Source organism: Orycteropus afer, unplaced genomic scaffold (assembly GCF_000298275.1).
Source record: "Orycteropus afer afer isolate SDZICR_OR568_19922 unplaced genomic scaffold, OryAfe1.0 scaffold00215, whole genome shotgun sequence".
Taxonomy (NCBI): domain Eukaryota; kingdom Metazoa; phylum Chordata; class Mammalia; order Tubulidentata; family Orycteropodidae; genus Orycteropus; species Orycteropus afer.
The window spans coordinates 1,023,690-1,043,509 of record NW_006921802.1 but is presented as its reverse complement, the minus strand read 5'-3'; the positions used below and the strand labels follow the sequence as shown (position 1 = coordinate 1,043,509).

General features: G+C 37.6%; 1 protein-coding gene across 1 annotated transcript in view; it reads left to right on the top strand.

Moving 5' to 3' along the window:
• The window catches only part of SORBS2 (sorbin and SH3 domain containing 2), a 118,231-nt gene that overhangs the window by 47,309 nt on the left and 51,102 nt on the right, over positions 1–19,820 (top strand). Inside the window, exons 9-13 of the mRNA XM_042781993.1 lie at positions 1,780–1,969; positions 7,328–7,442; positions 16,372–16,530; positions 17,245–17,328; positions 19,436–19,492. Of these exons, the coding sequence (XP_042637927.1) occupies positions 1,780–1,969; positions 7,328–7,442; positions 16,372–16,530; positions 17,245–17,328; positions 19,436–19,492 (605 nt within the window). The remainder of the gene's footprint in view (positions 1–1,779; positions 1,970–7,327; positions 7,443–16,371; positions 16,531–17,244; positions 17,329–19,435; positions 19,493–19,820) is intronic.

Sequence of the window (19,820 nt, the reverse complement as noted above, 5' to 3'; positions counted from 1 at the left end):
AGCCTTCTGGTTAGCAGTCAAGTGTCTTAGGCACTATGCTACCAGAGCTCCCCATAAAGGCTTAACAGCCTTGGAAACCCAGTGGGGATGGCTATGAGTTGGAACCGACTGAATGGCAGTGGGTCTGGGTTTTTTTGTTTGTTTTTGCTTTTTAGCAAGCTGCAAGGCCACTGGTTGTAGATCCTGGCTCCCCCAGAAGATAGCAGAAGCCCACTCAGATACTTCCTTCAACTATTATTCCTGTGGCAGAAATGGTTAAGAGCTAGTGGTGCAAATCCACCAACAGTGATGCCTCAGAAGAAAAGCCTGGTGGTCTACTTCTAAAAGATCACAGCCATTAAAAACCCTATGGAGGGCCACCCTACTCTGAACTACAAAGGCTAAACCCTATGGAGAGCCATCCTACTCTGAACCACATGGACTTGCCAGGAGTTGGAATCAACTCCATGGCAACTGGTTTGGTTGGGGGTTTTTATTATTCCTGGGGATGAGTACACCAAACTCACTTCTGGGAGCTCTGGTGGCATAGTGCCTAAGGCATTTGACTGATACCCAGAAGCCTGGTGGTTCAAACCCACCAGCCACTCCTCGTAAGGAAGGTTAGGCAATCTACTACTGTAGTGATACCACCTCAGAAACCCAAGGAGGGGTCATTGTGAGTTGGATCCGACTGGATGGCAGTGATTTTGGTGGTTTTAGAAAGTTAAAATCTGACTGTGAAATGGAGGTCAAATACTTAGTGCTGACTTTGTCACTTAATCTTTGTCACTGAAATTCTCCTGGATCTTCGAGAGAAGCAGGAGAGTAAAAGAGAGAGGTTTCAGGCAATCAAAAGTTTTTATAACTTTTTTGATGCTAAAGTTTGTATCACATACATTAGTAAATTGAAAGTAATTGTGTATTCCCTTGTAGAGCCCTCTAGAGATAATTTAGTTTTATCATTTAACCAACAGAGAAAGCAACTGCCACTGGTCTCTTCACTGCCTCCTCACCCTTCCTCCCATTGCTCTCTGTTTTGCTCTTTTCTGCTACTTTTTTCTATGCTACCCTTGCTACCTTCTTCGATCAAATCCCCAGACTAGCCAGACTAATCCTTCAGGGCCAACTGTTATCCCACTGGTGCCATGATACCTTCTCTGACCAATCCAGCATCTTCTGACGTCCTTAATTCTTAATGTGTATTTTCCTCATTTGGCCTGTATCATGTAGTACAGATTATTTTTAATCATCATTCTGTTTTTGGCTCATTCCCCAAATGCACTATAAGCTCATTGAGGGTTAATGTTTTTTGTGCCTTGCCCAGCACCTTATACATATAACTTGTCAGTTTTTTATGTGATAGTAGTTAGCATGCCAATCGTCATAAGGAAATTATAGCTTTTAAAATACTGGAAGATACTTGAAAACAGTTCTGTTAACTGATTTTAATGTTGTTCTGAAACTTCAACTATGTTATTAGTTTATCTTACAAAGGAGAAAATTTGGTGAGTACTTGTAATTTATGCCTAATGGCAACCTGAATTATAACTAATTCTAAGTAATTAATGAAAATTCTCTGTAATCAATGTTCATGTATAGAATGAATTAGTAAAGAATAATACTCATAATAATTAATTAAAAATATGCAGTCCAATATATGCATTGTGCATATGTTTATTGATAATAATTTTGGTAATATCTTTGGATATTTGGTTATTTATGAGAAGTACATATGTTTAATGCACTTTTAAAATGTTATTTCCTTCTGGATTTTTTGTTTGTCTGTTTTTTTCATGATAGGCCTGTACAACCCACCATACAGTGCTCAGTCACACCCTGCGGCAAAGACCCAGACCTATAGACCTCTCTCCAAAAGCCACTCCGACAATGGAACTGATGCCTTTAAGGACGTATCTTCCCCTGTGCCTCCCCCACATGTTCCGCCTCCAGTCCCACCACTTCGACCAAGAGATCGGTCTTCGACAGAAAAGTAAGGCATTTTCCCCGGAAGTGGTCTATATGCTGTTGTTGTTGTTGTTAGGTGCTGTCAGATCAGCTCCAACTTATAGCGACCTTATGAACAATAGAACGAAACACTGCCCGGTCCAGTACTACATCAGACAGTGTTTCACTGCTGTTCATAAGGTATTTCCTGGCCAATTCTTTGAGAAGTGGATGGTCCCTTCCTTCTTCCAAGTCTGTCTTAGTCTGGTAGCTCCACTGAAACCTGTCCACCATGGGTGACCCTGTTGGTATTTGAAATACCTGTGGCATAGCCTCTGGCCTCACAGAAACACACCAGCCATGACAGTAGGACAGACTGACAGATGAGTGGTCAGTTTATCCTATAGCATAGGATAAAAATAAGGTCACATAGCATATGGTGAAAGAATCAGTGCTTTCCTTATAGAGATAATGTGTATGTGATCTTATTAGTCACTACATGTATCATATTGACATCCTCTATCAAGATTATAGGCACTCTAGTGGTGCAGTGCCTAAGGCATTTGACTACTAACCAGAAGACTGGTAGTTCAAACACGTCAGGTGTCCTGCCGAAAAAAGATGGGGCAATCTACTTCCATAAAGATTACGGCCTTGGAAACCCAATGGAGGTCACTATAAATTGTAGTCAATTCAACGGCAATGGGTTTTTTTGTGTTTTTTTTTAGTATTGAGATTATAGCAAACTATAGATTACTTTCACAATCTTGATTCATAATATTATAGTGAACGAAGTTGGATATAGTCTCTATTATTTTGATCAATAAATGCATTTAAGAAGTCAAATATATAGAAAAAATTAACATGCATTTTTCTTGATATACTTGGGTTGTACAAACATTTAACACCCTCACCTGCTAACCAAAAGGCAATCTAATTTTGAAAACTCTGTGGAGCTCAGCTCTACTATAACACACATGAGTCAGAGTCAACTCAATAGCAGCTGGTTTTATTTCTTTTAATATAGGTGGTTAGAGACTATGCAGTTATTTTTCAGTTTCCTCATATTTGAAATGCTAGTTTTGTTAATCATTTTAAATTTTTCCTCTGGCACACAAAAATATCGTTTTGAGGCAGGAAGATCATTCATAAATCATAATTAACACTTTAGTTAATAAGTGTCTCTCTGTGACCTATTTCCACCAACCTTTCAAGATGATACTAATACTCATTTCTCCACTGAAATATTTTTATAGAAATTATTCACACCAAAATAAAGATTTATAAACATACTTTTATAGTGTCATTTTTTTTAGGATTATGACTAATAATCCTACTTATAAGTGACCTTTCATAAGAGCGCACTATGAGCCAGCCACTAGGCTATGCACTTTTCCTGTGCTATATCATTTGATTCTGAGAACAACCGAATGAGATATGTTCTATTTTAAATCAACTTTATTTATTTATTTTTATTTTTGCAGTGTTTCCTCCCCTCCCCTCACACCCCTGGTAGCCAACAAAGACAGTTTCCTTCCATGTATAAACCTTTTCTTGACTTTTTTTACAATAATGAACTAACACAATATTTGTCCTTCTGTGATTGACTTACTTCACTCAGCATAATGCCCTCCAAGTTCATCCACATTATGGGGTGTTTTGCAGATTCTACATTACTCTTTAGTGTTGCATAGTATTCTATTGTATGTGTGCACCACAGTTTGGTTACTCATTCTTCAGGTGATGGACATCTAGGTCGTTTCCATCTTTTGTAAACAGTGTTGCGATGAACATGGGTGTGCATATATCTGTTCTTGTCCTGGCTCTCACTTCTTTAGAATATACCCAGTGATGGGATTGCTAGATCAAATGGTATTTCTAATTGCAACTTTTTAAGGAATTGCCATACTGCACCCCACAGTGGTTGTATTATTTGACAGTCCCACCAGCAGTATGTGAGAGTCTCTGTCTCTCCACATCCTCGTCAGCATTTGTTATTTTCTGTCTTGTTGAAATTTGCTACTAGTGCTGGGGCAAGATGGTATCTCATTATTGTTTGATTTGCATCTCTCTAATGGCTACGGCTGGCGGTTCAAACCCACCAGCCACTCCTCGGAAGGAAGGTTGGGCAATCCTACTTCCGTAGTGATACTGCCTCGGAAACCCAAGGAGGGGTCGCTATGAGTCGGGGCCGACTCAACGGCACTTAACAACAACAACAACAAATGGCTAATGATTGTGAACATTTCTTCATGTGTTTGTTGGCCACCTGAATATCCTCTTTGGTGAAGTGTCTATTCATGTCTTCTGCTCATTTTTTAATTGGATTATTTATCTTTTTGTTGTTGATGTGTTGGAGTTTTCTATAAACTTTAGAGATAAGTCCCCTGTCAGATATGTCATTGCTGAATATTTTTTCCCAATCTGTAGGTTCTCTTTTGACTCTTGGAAAAATCTTTTGAAGCACATAAAATTTTAATTTTTAGAAGGTCCCATTCATCTAGTTTATCTTCTGCTGTTTGTGCGTTTTGTAAGCGTATTTTACAGAGAAAGAATCTGCAGTTTGGAAAATTAAAGCAACTTGCTCAACCCATACAGCTAGTCTGTCCAAGGCAAGAATCAGACTCAGCTCTGAGAAAATACAAAGCCCACACTAGACTGTCAATTAATAAATAAGTATATAAAATTATACACTACTAATACTAGTTATTAAGCATCTTTCTATTACTCTCATCCCAGAAAAATTGTATTCAGTACTTCATCGTTCCCTTAAGAGTAATGGATGATCATATATGGTATAGGATGCCATGAAATTGACATACATTATATCTAAAGGGATTCTCATTTTAGTACCAATCTTTTCATGATTAATTATGTGTTTAGAAAGTGTTATAGCTTAAAATTTGAGAAATAGTTGTCTAGACACAAAATGGTTCTATAAAAAATAGAACCAAAAATGAACTCAGATTTAAATGTACCATTTTTCCTATGTGTTTAATAGAAATAAATTTCTCTATTAAGAAATATATACAACCCCTTAGAAATCTCTAGATGCCTTACATATACACCGTCTCGTGTAATGCTCAAAATACCTCTGTAAGGAAGGAGGGACACCGTTTTACTATCTGCATTTTATGGGTGAAAAACATTGTGACAAAAAAGCTAAGGAGTTTGAATTTTACCGTCACGTTAGTAGAAAGCCAGAACTTGCCTCTAATTCTTTGGTCTCTTGTTGTTGGGGTTGCATGCCTTGAGTCAATTCCAACTCATAGTGACATTAAAGGGCAGAGTAGAACAGTCCCATAGGGTTTTCTGGGCTGAAATTTTTTCAGGAGCAGATAACCAGGTCTTTTCTACCCACAGAGTGGCTGGTGGGTTCAAAACATAGACCTTTCAATTAGCAACCCAAAGCTTAAACGTTGCACCACTATGGCTCCTAGCCATAGTCATAGCCATGCTTGAGACCATCATCACAGCCACTGTGTCAGTCCATCTCATAGAGGGTTTTCCAGTTTTTTTTTTTTTTTTTTGGCTGACCTTCTACTTTGTCAAACATGATACCCTTCTCCAAGAACTGATGCCTTCTGACAACATGCCAAGTACAAGAGATGAAGTCTAGCCATTCTTGCTTCTAAGGAGCACTCATGTTGTACTTCCTCCACAACAGGTTTGTTTGCTCTTCTAGCAGCCCATGTCCATGGTATTCAAGCTTCTTCACCAACACCACAATTCAAATGCATTAATTATTCTGTTCTCCTCCTTATTCATTGTGCAGCTCTTATGTGCATATGAGGCTATTGAAAATACCATGACGTGGATCAGGTGCACCTTAGTCTTCAAAGTATTTTTGCTCTTTAACACTTTAAAGAGGTCTTATGGAGCAGATTTGCCCAAAGCAATAGGTCCTTTGATTTCTTGACTGCTGCTTCCATGGGTGTTTTATTGTGGATCCAAGTAAAATGCAATCCTAGACCACTTCAATCTTTTCTCATTTACCATGATGTTTCTTATGGGTCTAATTGTGAGAATTATTGTTTCATTATGTTGTATAGCTAGCTGTCCTCTTTGATTTTCATCAGGAAGTGCTTCAAATATGCTTCACTCTCAACAAGCAAGGTTGTGTCATCTGCATATCTCAGGGTGTTAATAATTAATCTTCCTCCAATCCTGATGCCACGTTCTTCTTCATATAGTCCAGTTTCTCAGATTATTTGCTCAGCATACAGATTGAATAAGTATGGTGAAAGGATAAAACCCTGACACACACTTTTCCTTATTTTAAACCATGAAGTATCCCCTTGTTCTGTTTGAACAACTGCCTCTTTTTCTATGTACAGTTCCTCATTAACAGAGCACAATTAAGTGTTCTGGAATTATGTTATCCATAATTTTTATGATCTGTCTCTTAGAGCACTTCATTTCTAATCTGCCACAGAGTCAGAATTCTATTTCATTCCTTCGCATGCAGTCAGACCCCCCTCCCCTGCCCCGGCATCTATAGCCAGAAAATCCCTCTTCCACAAAAAGATGAACACAATGGAAGACTTCTTCATCAACCTAGGTACCTAGAAAAGTTTTACTGTCTTTTTTTGACAGCCTGTTGGAATATACTAGTTCAAGGAAAATAGTTTATTCCAAGGCTGCATATGCAATGATATAAATGTTTGACTCTACTTTTTCAAGGTAACATCAAGAAAGATCCTCATAGCTTGCTCCTGTATGCAGCAAACCAAGTGATACTTTTGTACTTTTCACAGAGAAAATATGATGCTGCTTGCAAAATAAACACAATCAAACATGGCGTATGAATTACTCCTTTTCACTTTGGATCACAAATGCCAGGCTACAGAGTGGTGGGATAAGCTCACATAGCTTAACGAAGCATACTGTCATTTATTCTAAACACAAACATACACAGCTGCCATTAGCAACCCAAGGGTTTACTAGCAGCTGCATGTCTACAAATCCCTGATGGAAGTTTTTGAGTCAGCAGTAGGAAAGCCACTGTTTGAAAATAATAGAGGTAAATGTAGTATGAACTGGCTTTCTTGAAATCATTTATATAAAGCAAAGCATACTATTTACAGGAGCTCTGGTAACACAGTGCCTAAGGCATCTGACTGCTAACCAGAAGGTTGGTGGTTCAAACTCACCAGCCACTCCACAGAAGCAAGACTGGGCAATCTACTTCCATAAAGATTTACACCTCAGAAACCCAAAGGGGTAGCTATGAGTTGGAATCAACTCGACGACAATGGGTTTTTTTTTTAATTTACAGATTAATATGTTATCCTGAGACACTATTTAAATTAAACTTAAACTGGCTTTGAGAAGTGAGTGCTTTCATACAACTGCTTTAAATATAAGAAATTATTTCAATGTGTACTTTGTTGTGTGTTTCTAGGCATGATTGGGATCCTCCAGACAGAAAAGTGGACACAAGAAAATTTCGTTCTGAGCCAAGGAGTATCTTTGAATATGAACCAGGGAAGTCATCCATTCTTCAACACGAAAGACCAGTAAGCACTTTTCACAAAACAGTATGCCAGTTCTCTAGTCTTCATGGGTTCTCAAACAAACCTGAATTTCATATTGTTTAGCAATTTTTGTCACAATGGTAATTTATTTATTTGGCAATATTTAAAATCATCTATTATGTATCATGGAGCTCTGGTAGCATAGTGGCTAAAAGCACTTGACTGCTAACCAGAAGGCTGGCGGTTCAAACCCACCAGCCACTCCTCGGAAGGAAGGTTGGGCAATCCTACTTCCGTAGTGATACTGCCTCGGAAACCCAAGGAGGGGTCGCTATGAGTCGGGGCCGACTCGACGGCACATAACAACAACAACAACAACATTATGTATCATGAGTTGAGCATCTCATCTTAGAATTGAAAGATGCACTAACATTGACCCTAACTTGCATGTAACTATGGCCTTGCTTAAACATGACCATGAGTTTAATTTAAAGAGAAAAAAAAAAAAATAACACTTAGTAGCTATTCTACATTTCTCCAATATATGTGATCTAGACAGTTCTATTCCCTGGTTTCCATATTTGGTTTCTTACTATTTCTTTGACTTAAGACAAAAATTTCCAATTGCCTTTTTAGACTTAAGAGAAAATTTTCCAATTGCCTTTTTATAACAAGTTGTTTTAATTGATTCTTATTAAATCCCTCTCAGGTTACCAAGCTTCAAGCATCCTGATTGATTGTCAATCTAATGGATCAAGATTATATTTAACTTTGCAGTATTTTTATTTCAATTATTAGCTTAATTATATGCAAACAAAAAGATACGTATACTTGGGAGAGGGGGAGAATCACTTACATTTTCAAAGTGCCATTTAACAAATAGGTTCTTCCTTGGCCCTCTATGATTTTCATTCCCCTCAAGTGCTCCTTTCTGTGTCCTTTCATTCTCCTGACTCAGTTTCCTCATGATCTCTTTGAAACTCTACAATTCCTCTGCACCTCTATCAAACCTTGCTTCTAGAAAAGCAATTGATGTCATTTGCATTCTACACCCATGTTGGCCTTAAAAGAATTTTAGATGTCAGTGAATAGTAAAAAAGAATATTCTTTGCTTGCTCAGTCAAGAGTATCCACGAAATCACACTATTTCATATCATACAAGTCCCACCCTAAAATACGATTTGAATACCCTCGCCTCACCACACCCAAAATGAGGGTCCTTGATTTAGTTTTGGAAGCCCAAATTTGTGGTTGTGTTCTTCAGAAGCATGTTCAAAAACCATATAATCACATAATTAATACATGAGATTTATCTAAGCCTTCTTTGTCTTTCTTTAAATAATTTGTAGGTTGTAGAGTAACAGGACTTCAACAGAAAAACTGAAAGGAAAAAAACAGGAAAACCACTGACTTATAGGCTCAACTGCAAACATATAAATCATATGATTTAATATCATGATACAGAGATAGTTGAAACCTCAGAGTGAGAATTAAATGAACCATGATTTCACCATAAAATGGAAAATAGCCAAATAATTGTGCAACTTTATAAATCTGATTTTAATGTAGTTAACAGGACTTTGATGATTATTCTAATAAGTTATGAAATACTTAGGGTGATGAACCTAATAATTGGAATGCTTTTGCAGCTGTGGTATCAGGAAACAAGATTGATTTTGGAAATGTTCCCATCAGAATATATCTACTGTTTCTATTCTTTATTCATTCGACAAAATAACTATATGCCAGACATTGTATTAGGTACTTGTGACACAGTGGTGAACAAAACACAGCCCTTACCTCAAGGAACTTAGAATCTATCATTTAATGTAAATGCAGGGTGGACCTTTGTGTGTGCAACGTGGACAACCTCTCATATGGTCAACATGAAGGTGCACCTAAAGAATCCTTCCTTTGCCCTAAGAGCTCATCTGTTGGCTGTGCTGTGATTATTGAAATTCCCACATTTGGGTTAAAGCTTTGAAGACTCTTAATTTAAAAATTGCAATAATAACAATAACAATAATTTTTCATTTTTATTGAGCACTTATTATGTGCCAGGCCCCTTAGTTAGTAGCATATGCTTTATCTTATGTAATGTTCCCAACAACCCTATCGAGAAGATATATGGCATTCCCATTTTACAGATGAAGAGACTGAAGCACACAATGAATAATTTTACTCCAGGATCACAAAGCTGGTGGGCGCTGGATCTAAGAGCTGAACCCAGGCAAACTCAAGCCTGGTATGCTTGATCACCACCGTACTGCCACACCAGGGTTACCCAAGTAGGAAACACATTTAGCTAGTACATTACTTTAATTAGTTTATCTTATTAGTTAGCAGAATTTAATTATTTTACTTTTTTATTTGATTACTTCTTTATTTCCTTACTAATTCATAACAAATTAGTATATAGATTACTTGCCCTACTTTACTAGAAGCCTGGACCTGGAGTAGTTAGAACACAGGACCAATATATCTAACTGGTTCTAAGAAGAAGACAAAGATTTAGAGTAGGAGTGTTGTCAGGGATTTCAGTCTGCATGGGTCTCTGCAGCCACAGACCAAGAAGCCAAAGAAAGAGAAGTGGAAGGAACTGGGAAATTTGCAAAGAAATGAGAATTTATATCCCCTGGAGAAATCAGAAGGTCCAAAACTTTTTCCATCCTAAATAATTTTGCTGAGGTCCAGTCTTATGAGCTAGGCATATGCATCATTTTGGCTGGGCTCTTTTTAGTATGTTGTTTGATGCCAGTCAGTCAATTTTCAATACATGGCAACCCTGTGAGACAGAGCAGAACTGCCCCATAGGGTTTTCTAAGCTGTAATTTTTACAGAAGCAGATCTCTCATGAAGCTGCTGTGTGGGTTCAAACTACCAACCTCTTGGTTAGCAGCTGAGCACTTAACCATTGCACCACCAGGACTCCTTTTTATTATTATAATAATATTGTTGTTAGGTGCCCTCGAGTTGGCTCCAACTCATAGCAACCCTTTGTACAACAGAACAAGACACTGCCTGGTCCTGCACCAACCTCACAATCCCTGCTATATCTGAGCCCATCGCTGCAGCCACCGTGTCAATCCATCTCATTGAGGGCCTTCCCCTTTTCCATTGACCCTCCACTTTACCAAGCATGATATCCTTCTCCAGGGAATGGTCCCTTCTGAGAACATGAAATTGGGTAGGTGAGACAAAGTCTGGCCATTCTTGCTTCCAAGGAGCATTCTGGCTGTACTTCTTCCAAGAAGATTTGTTCATTCTTCTGGCAGCCCATAGTCCTTTCTGTATTCTTTGGCAACACTACAACTCAAAAGCATCAACATATTTGGTCTTCCTCATTCATTGTCCAGCTTTCATATGCATATGAGGCGATACCATGGCTTGGGTTAGACACACATTATAATAATAGGACTAGTCTATTATTTCTTTTTATAATCAATCATGAATTGATTATGATTGTCTCTATTAATAATAATAATAATAAGAAGAAGAGGTCTAAGTACACAATGATTGCAGAGACTGCTCTGTATTTATAAAGTTTACATAAGATTCTGAGGGCCTTGAACACATAAGGCATAGAAGAAAAAGACCAGGTTTGCTAAATAGGCATGGTATGATAGCAAATGGACACCATTATAGATTTATAGGATTTACAAATACACTCCCATGCCTCTTTACTCCAGGATAGTTTATGAGCATTCCTTTCCTCTTTTCACATTTTATTTCATGTAAATTATACACATAGCTCAGTAATTCTGTGTTGCTCTTTTGAATTCCTAGATTCTCCTTCTCTCCTAGGATCTCAAAGTCCTTTCGCCTGGGAGAAATGCTGTTGCCATTCTTATCTGGCCCAGTTGCCTCTTGCCTATGACAGCCAATGACAGCGTCCTGGTTCATTTCACTAATTCTTCAATCTAGTCTCCACACCACAGCTACGACAATCTTTATAAAATCTTTATAAACCTCTTGCTTAAAACTTTCTACTGGCTTCCCACTGTCCTTGGGGGATGGGGGACTTAACATAATTTACAAAACACCATTGTAATTTAGCCAAATTGACTTCTCCAGCCTCATCTCTCTTCCCATCTTCTCTGCCTCCCTCTGTTCTAGCTATACAGAGAGCTTTCAACTCCTTTTTGCTGGACCTTTGCACAGACTGTTCTTTCTGCCAGGAAAACTCTACCCAGCACCTCTCCCTTCATATAGAAAATTCCATCTTATTCTTCAGGTCTCAGGCTAGAAACACTTCCCCCAGGACTTCTTCCCCAGCTCCTCAACACTAGGTTTAAAGTGCCCTTGCTGTGTGCCCCTGGCACCTGCAGTTCTTCACCACGGCCCTAATCACACTGAATTGTAATGGCATTTTTACTTGTCTGTATCCCTCACTAGACTTTAAGCTCCTTGAAGGCAGGGACTATGTTTGGTGCACCAGTTGTATCCTCAGCACCTAGCACAATGCCTGGCACATGGTAGGTGTTAAGTAAATAGTCATTGAATTGATAAATGAATGAATAAGTATAGGTTTCACCCTCAGAGTTAGTGGTTAAAGCTGATGGGAGACTGAGACCCTATTCTGCCGGCTTCTTTTTGAAGTCAGTACATTTCTAGTGACAAAAGAAGCAGTAGATCTCAGTCAAAGCACACACAAGAGATTTGACACATTGCTGTTAGTAGTTGTAATTCACTAATTCCATGATTCCCTGGGGTTACTTAGGACCAGAGGGGGCTGTACTATCTGAATAAAAGTCCCCCAGACTCTGGTAAAAAAAAAGATGCCCATCTCCTTAGGAATCAGTGGAATATATGTTTATGTTCTTTAACAGGAAAATAAAAGTGAATGCAATTTGAAGCTCATAGATACTCATTTGACTACACATTTAGAAACGTTGAACATTGCGTAGTGTTTGATCTAGAAACATACTTTGCAGTCTCCAGGAATGTATCCTTCACTGAATTGAACTGCAAGTCAGGGCCATATTTCCATAATGTAATGTATTTATTTCATGAGATAATCATACAATATTAGTAAAAACTTTACATCTCATCTAGATTAGATGTGTTTGCAAGTGAGCCATATTAAACAAACAAGCAAACAAACAAAAGCACATGTTTAAGACCTCTCCATAACTGACAAAATAGAAAATATGAAGATGTTACCTTCCTTATAATAACTAAACCAGCACAGGATAATAAAAACAGAAGGAAATAATAAGTGATGAAAACACTGGGCAGAGATTAATGCAATTTAAAACTTCAGGGAATGTGAACTTTGTTTCCAGGGAAGATTGATTATCGCTCAAAGCTTAAGCTGTAAAAATTTTAGGAGTTTCATTTGATGGTTTGAGCCATAAAGCATTGTCCCAGATACCAAGGTGTATAGCATTTATTGTGGAATCACAATAAATATAAAGAATAGGAACCAATATCATTAAAGCTTAGAATCTAATGAGCATAAAATTTAAAGAACCATATTACATTGGCACTTATTTTGTCACTTGGAACAACACACAGAAATTATATGCCTGCAGTGAGTATTGAGAACAGTCAAATTTCTATAGCCACAATAGCAACTAAGTGTTTTTAAGCTGTAGAAAACATACTTTAAGATTTTTTAATGGTTCACCTTCTAGTAACTTTTAAATAAGGATCATGATGATTTACCTTTTAAATAATATCTTTTAAATAATAAATGATTTATCTTTTAAATAAAGGTCATGCACATTTTAGCTTTCCACAAGCACCTCCTCCTGCTTGATGACACAAAGCATGTTTTCAACAAAGGGTTGCTGGTTTTCAATTGAGAAGAAGCAAAAAAAAAGATTAGAAAGATGCACCCCAGTATTTCTCCTCTTTTGTCTTTTATCAGCAATTAGAGCAAAGCATAATCATGCTTCTTCAGTGAGTTTCTGGGTATAAATATTAGTGCCAAACTCAAAGGAACTTGCAAATTACTCATGGAAAGTGTTGAATTAGTGTGATGATGAGCATGCCTATATGTCTGTAGGCTAACCATTTGTATGTGTGTCTCTGACTATTGTGAGGCCTCTAGGTACTCTAGATCTACTTTATGTAGATCAATGGCTACATAATACATTTAATTGTGGCATGCCTAAAGGGATTCAATAGGTCAACCTATTGAATAGTGGTATTGAATATTGAATATCCAATAGGCCAACGGCAAAGTGAAAATTCTAGTTCTCCCAGTTACAATTTCTTTTGGCATGGATTCTACATAGTATATACATAGTTGACCATCAGGACAATAAATTGAATTTTTAATCTGCAAAGATGTAATGAATGAAAAATTGCCATTCTAAGGTATGAGACAGAATGACACATATTCTGCTTCTTCGTCCATATCGTATCATAGAAATACATTAGACATATCCATTTATTATGTATTTCCTTTAGGGGGAAGTCAAAGAGAAACTTTAACAGCTGGTAAACTTATTTGTTTAGTAAATTTGCTGCCCTCTGCTGTTCAAAATATTTTTTAAGCAAATTTGTTCCTCCAAGAGAAATTTCAGGACACATCATGGCACAGTGGTTAAGTGCTCAACTGCTAACTGAAAGGTGGGTGGTTTGAACACGAGAGCCACTCCACAGAAGAAAGAAGTGGCAGTCTGCTTCCATATACAGCCATGCAAACCCTATGGGGCAGTTCTACTCTGTCCTGTAGGTCGACAACAACATGGTTTGTTTTTTAAAAAACAAACATATTCCAGGAGGGCCAATAAGCACTCCTAGCTTCAAAGTAATTTCCTGTCATTCCTTTACAATTCTTAAAGGAACTGAAGGACTATTGGCCCTCCTGGAATATGTTCCCCTAGAGGGAAACTTATTTAAAAAAGAAGTTTCTATCTACCTTTAGTGAAACAAATATAATACTTAAAAGTAGAGGTCATAAAGTGAAGAATTATTAATATTAAGTATGTAGCATTCAAAAAAAAAATTTTAATGTAGCATTGGAAAATATGAAAATTGAAAAATCCAGAAGTTAGTTTTCCTCTTGAAGAATTACTATGCCTCTATTAGCAAAACAAATAAATAATACTTCTCTCTAATTTGTTTATTACCCTAAAAACCAGCTCCAACAGAACCATTCCTGGAAACAGTTAAATGTTCCAGCTCTTAGGATCTAAATTATAATTGGGGGAAAGACACTCAAAATTTTATTATCAAAATCTCAATTAGTGTTTTTGCAACTATTGAATCAAATAGAAACTGAATCAGAATTGTAAATTAAGCAGAAAACTGAAAATGACTTACAAAGAATATTTTCTATCAATTTCACTATATTTCTGAGATGTGAACAAAGTCATATTGACATCTATATTGAGAACTATCTCAAGATTCATGCAACATTTGCCAGTAATAATAGTAGTATATTCTCCTTGATTTATATTTACAAATAACATTAAAAGTAAAGCAAAATTTTTCAAAGAATGAAAAGAACAATCTCAATACCAGAACACCAGGTGGTCTTTTATGTGTATGTATCTTTCCTTATTGTGCTCATCCAGATACAGGCTTTCCAATACCAGTGGAACAATTGTACAAGTACATGTTCTGCTTTCATCACTTAGTATCCTATCATAAACATTTTCTAGATTCATTGTAGTCTTTATAATTATAATCACTTCATACTTCAGATATCTTAGACCCTTTCACTATTTAATGATGATGTTTCAAACTTTTCTGTCATTGTCTATAGTTATCACATTTTTGTATTATAAACTATTGAAAAAAAACCACATCACTAAAAGCACTTTGGATATAAGTCATTATTAAATATCGACTAAGTGACATTAACAAAACTACTGCAAATGCAACAAGTCATTAAAACACTAGGACAATCTCATGTCAAAATAGTAGTTTGTATTTGAATATGGAACATCTCAAAGCTCAAAACATTATAAAGGTTATAGAGCATTTCTTCCAAAACTGAGATGTAGTTACTCAGTGGAAGTCCTTGAGTTCCTTTAAGAATTGTAAAGGAATAGCAGGGAATTACTTTGAAGCTAGGAGTGCTTATTGGAATATGTTAGGTGAGTTGTCACTCTTCTCTTGGCCAAGGTAAATAACTTATAGGGAATATTAAACCAAACCAAACTCACTGCCATGGAGTTGGACCCAATTCATAGTGACCCCTCCTGGGTTTCCAAGGCAATATCACTACGGAAGTAGATTGCCCAAACTTCCTTCCGAGGAGTGGCTGGTGAGTTTGAACCATCAGCCTTCTGGTTAGCAGCCAAATGCTTTAGGTACTACACCACCAAAGCTCCTAGAGGGAATAAGGGTTTGGTTTTTCCCAGAGTTAAAATACCACACCGTGTTTAATTAGTGTCTTGTGATAATGACCAGAGAAGTAATAGCCCACATGCAATAATTTAAGCATCCACTTTTAATATAAAATCAACAGCCTGAATCAATCTAGTCAGGCTAAATTTTATTGTTTTGAAAGCATTAAGGATATTGCTTGGTAAAGTTATTGGGGTGTGTGTTTGATTTTTCTATTACTGAAGTAATTGTGTATGTATTTTCTCAAACTGTATTTTTCCATTTATGCAACATTCATAAAGCCCTGGAGGGGAGCAAGTCAATGATAAAAAACTGGCTTTTTGTTTGAATTAGAATGTCACCACACCTAGAGGGGATATTATCCCTCACTTCCCTTTCTCACCCTCAGCCATCCATAGTCACCTAATCCCATCCTACTTCTCCAGCTTGAAGTAGTCAGGTGGAAGGTAACACTTGAGGTTATCTCATAAAACTGATTTTTCTTCACTTTTCAAAACTGGAAATCTTTAGACCATTGCAGGGGTACAGATTCTTCTGGGTTACCTTTGAAAGGTTACCTCCACATTGCCTATGGTAGGACCCAAATAACTGCTAGCTGCTGTCCCCTCATTTCCACAGAGAAACTCTAATAAATCAGTTTTTCCTTCACCCCTCTTTATTACAGCCCCCTCTCCCAACAACTCCGACACCTGTTCCAAGGGAGCCCGGCAGGAAGCCTATTTCCATTTCAACACACCAAGAAGTAACTCGTAGCCCCTCCCCTCCGCCCAGGAGTGTCATCCCCACACCAAGCTTGTGCACCCCAGCTCTCTCTCCCATCCGGGTGAGCTCATTCCTTCTTTGACTTTTCCTATACTTGCCAGGAGGTTCAGGTGTAGCTCTACAGAGGCTAAGAAGACAGTGAGAGGCTGGCTACTCACGCATCCCCCACCCCCCACCATGTTGCCTTTTTTCTTTCTCACATAGCTCTCAGGTTCTTCGTGTCAGTAGCCCCCTAACTGTCTCACAGCACCCTACTTGCCTCCCTCCACCTAATATCTCTTCCCACCTGACCCTTCCCCCACCCCTAAGCTCTCCACACTCTTGCACCTGAGCATATTGTCTGCGTATGTGAATCGGTTTAGACTTAAGGTGTTGGGATTGCTATTCACCAATGAGGTCAGGGATGATGGAGTGACTCACCCAGAAGAGCTACGCGGTGACTGAGTGAAGATTATTTTAATACTCTGGTGTGTTATAAATGCCCATTCTCTCTGTCACAGAGAGTTTTCCAGAGTCTATGCATCCAGCTGAGGAAGAAATCCAAAATGGTTGACAGAGGAAATAGCTAGGGGCTTAAGCTATGTCACGGAAGCTCATCTTCATGTCTTAATTTTACTCATTTTACTGTACTTCCTTTGTTTCCTCCTGCTGAGATTGGTTGGACGAGAGTTGATGCATGTTTGCGTGTGGATGGCGTGTTTTTCATATCACACGGCATTTCCCTCACTTAGCTCAGTGTGCCTTTTCCTTCCCTTTTCCTTCACATCTGCTCCAGACTGATCGCATAAATCCAGATGACATAGATTTAGAAAATGAACCCTGGTATAAATTCTTTTCAGAACTGGAGTTTGGACGCCCGGTAAGTGAGGCTAGACTCTTACTATACGAAAATTAGGAGAATGTTGCTTAATATATAAAAATTATCATTATCAGAAGAGATAGGCATCTTTTAGAGAACAAATGCTGAATGTGCAGTGTATATATAAATTTAGTGCAGTTTAGTTCCATGATCGCAGCTGTACCGAATGCTCAAACATGCTCAGACTCTTCTGATATGATTTTTCTTTACCACCAAATCATGCAATGGGATTACTTTACATGTCATTCATTGCACATTCAAAATATTGAGATGGATTCTGTCCTGGAACATTCAGGCAATTATTACATCTTTACAGACTTGTGTTTGTTTACAGTTCATTTTGGTCTAGTTCAAGAAAAGGGTCAGTATGAAAGGTATAATAATAATTACCATCATTATAGCTTCCATTGCATTTGAAAGTGCTAGGCACTGTATTCATTATCTCAGTGAGTCGTCACAGTGCTCCTCTGATATGAAGAAACATGGGACCAGAGGGGATAAGTAATTTCCCAAGATAGTAAGTGGCAGAGTGAGAATTTAAACCCAGGCCTATCAGACAAAAAACCCTGGGTATTGCCCATTCTAATGTACTCCCAGAATATTTCATTTACTGATAGAAATAGGAGGAAAGGAAGAAATACAGAAACCCCGTAGACTTTCATTTCTAGTCTTGCTAGTGAAAGCTCTACATAATCTCTAGTCCCCAAACCCTCACCAGAGGAAGCCTAGTGCCAGGTCCTATGGGAATTGCTTAGCCTGTTTGGTGTAAACAGTCAACTCAAGCTTCCAATAATAACCTCGTGGCATAGTGCCTAAGGCATTTGACTGCTAACCAGAAGGCTGGTCATTCAAACCTACCAGCAACTCCTCGGAAGAAAGGTTAGGCAATCTACTTCCGTAGAGATACTGCCTTGAAAACCCAAGGAGGGGTCGCTATGAGTCAAATCCACTCAGTGGCACCAAGTTTGGCTTTTTGTTTTGTTTTGTTTATTACCTCAAGTTTCATTTAGGATTTATTTCTTTATGATATCTACCAAAAGCAATTCACTTGATATCTGTCATTTACGTACTTTTTTATACTTTGATCGGTATTTCTTAATTTTAAATTATTAAATAACATATCCAGATTACATGGCATAGCAGGTTATTAGAGATGAGAAAGAAAAGTCTTCCTTTTATACTGATTTACATAGTTGTATACTGATCTTGAGGAGCTCTGCTGGCACAGTGGTTAAGTGCTCAGTTACTAACTGCAAGGTTGGTGTTTTGAAGCCACCAGCCATTTCAAGGGAGAAGGATATGCCCATCTGCATCTGTATAGCTTTACAGCATTGGAAACCATATGGGGCAGTTCTACTCTGTCCTACAGGGTCACTATGAGTTGGCATTAACTTGATGGCAATGGGCTTAGTTTTTATTAGTGGCAATGGTAGATTCTTTTTTCCAGTAAAATGCAATGGAGTCAAGTGATTAGTCACAACATTGTATTGAACTGAATCAAAAGTGACTGTAAATGAATATAAGCCAAAGTATTTTTCCTAGAATTTACATTACCCAACAAGAGGAATTATTTTTCTAAATTTTTTCCCCACTTTATATCCTGGTATAAATATAAAGGCATTTTATCTCAATGAAAAAAAAAATCTCTTATAGCTTTATTTTATATGTGTTGTTATTGTTGATTAGCTCATAGGGTCTATACCAATTTCTGTTCTGAGCTTAAATTATCAGCATTTTCTATAATCACTTTCACACATAAAAACTCACCAGCATGCTATTCACTTGTTCTTTGGTGTTTCTTTAATATATGCTGAGTCCCTCTCTGGACAGAGACTGGGAGTGCTAATTTTGATTGGATGAAATATACTTATAAATACATTAGATGAATCACTAGCAAGTTTACCAAGCGCTTGAGAGTATTTATAAACTTTGCACTCCTAGACTACCCCCATTTTGCTCCATTCATGTCCTTCTTTATGTGTATCTGATGCTATCAGCACTCAATTTCTAACTGTTGTCACCTTTTCCACATGTTCATTCCTTGCTGCCATTGATTCTCCTCCATTCCATCTCTACATTTCTGCTTATGTGGTGCATCTACACCCAGCCGCCTAAAAAGGCTCTGGATTATGTTCAAGATCATTCTTCTGGTGTTTCTAATGAGGTAAAAAAAAAAAAAAAAATGTTCTCTCTTTTTCAGATTTCTCTTATGGGCTATTACTGTGACTCTGAACATCCATGTCTTACAATTCACTATAGTATCTAAGCTATATTTAAAATCTATCTTTATATTATTGTGTTGTGCCCAGTATGATTGCTTGGACATTAATTATATCAAAGTTATTGCCATTTCTGGTGAAGAATCTATAGGTGAAGAATCATTCCAATCATAATTTTTAGTTAAACTATTCAGTGCAGTCCTGGTATTCAGCAAAGTTAGAATCAAAAAACAGAAGTATTGGTCTTAATGCATTCATTAACCATGTGTTTTG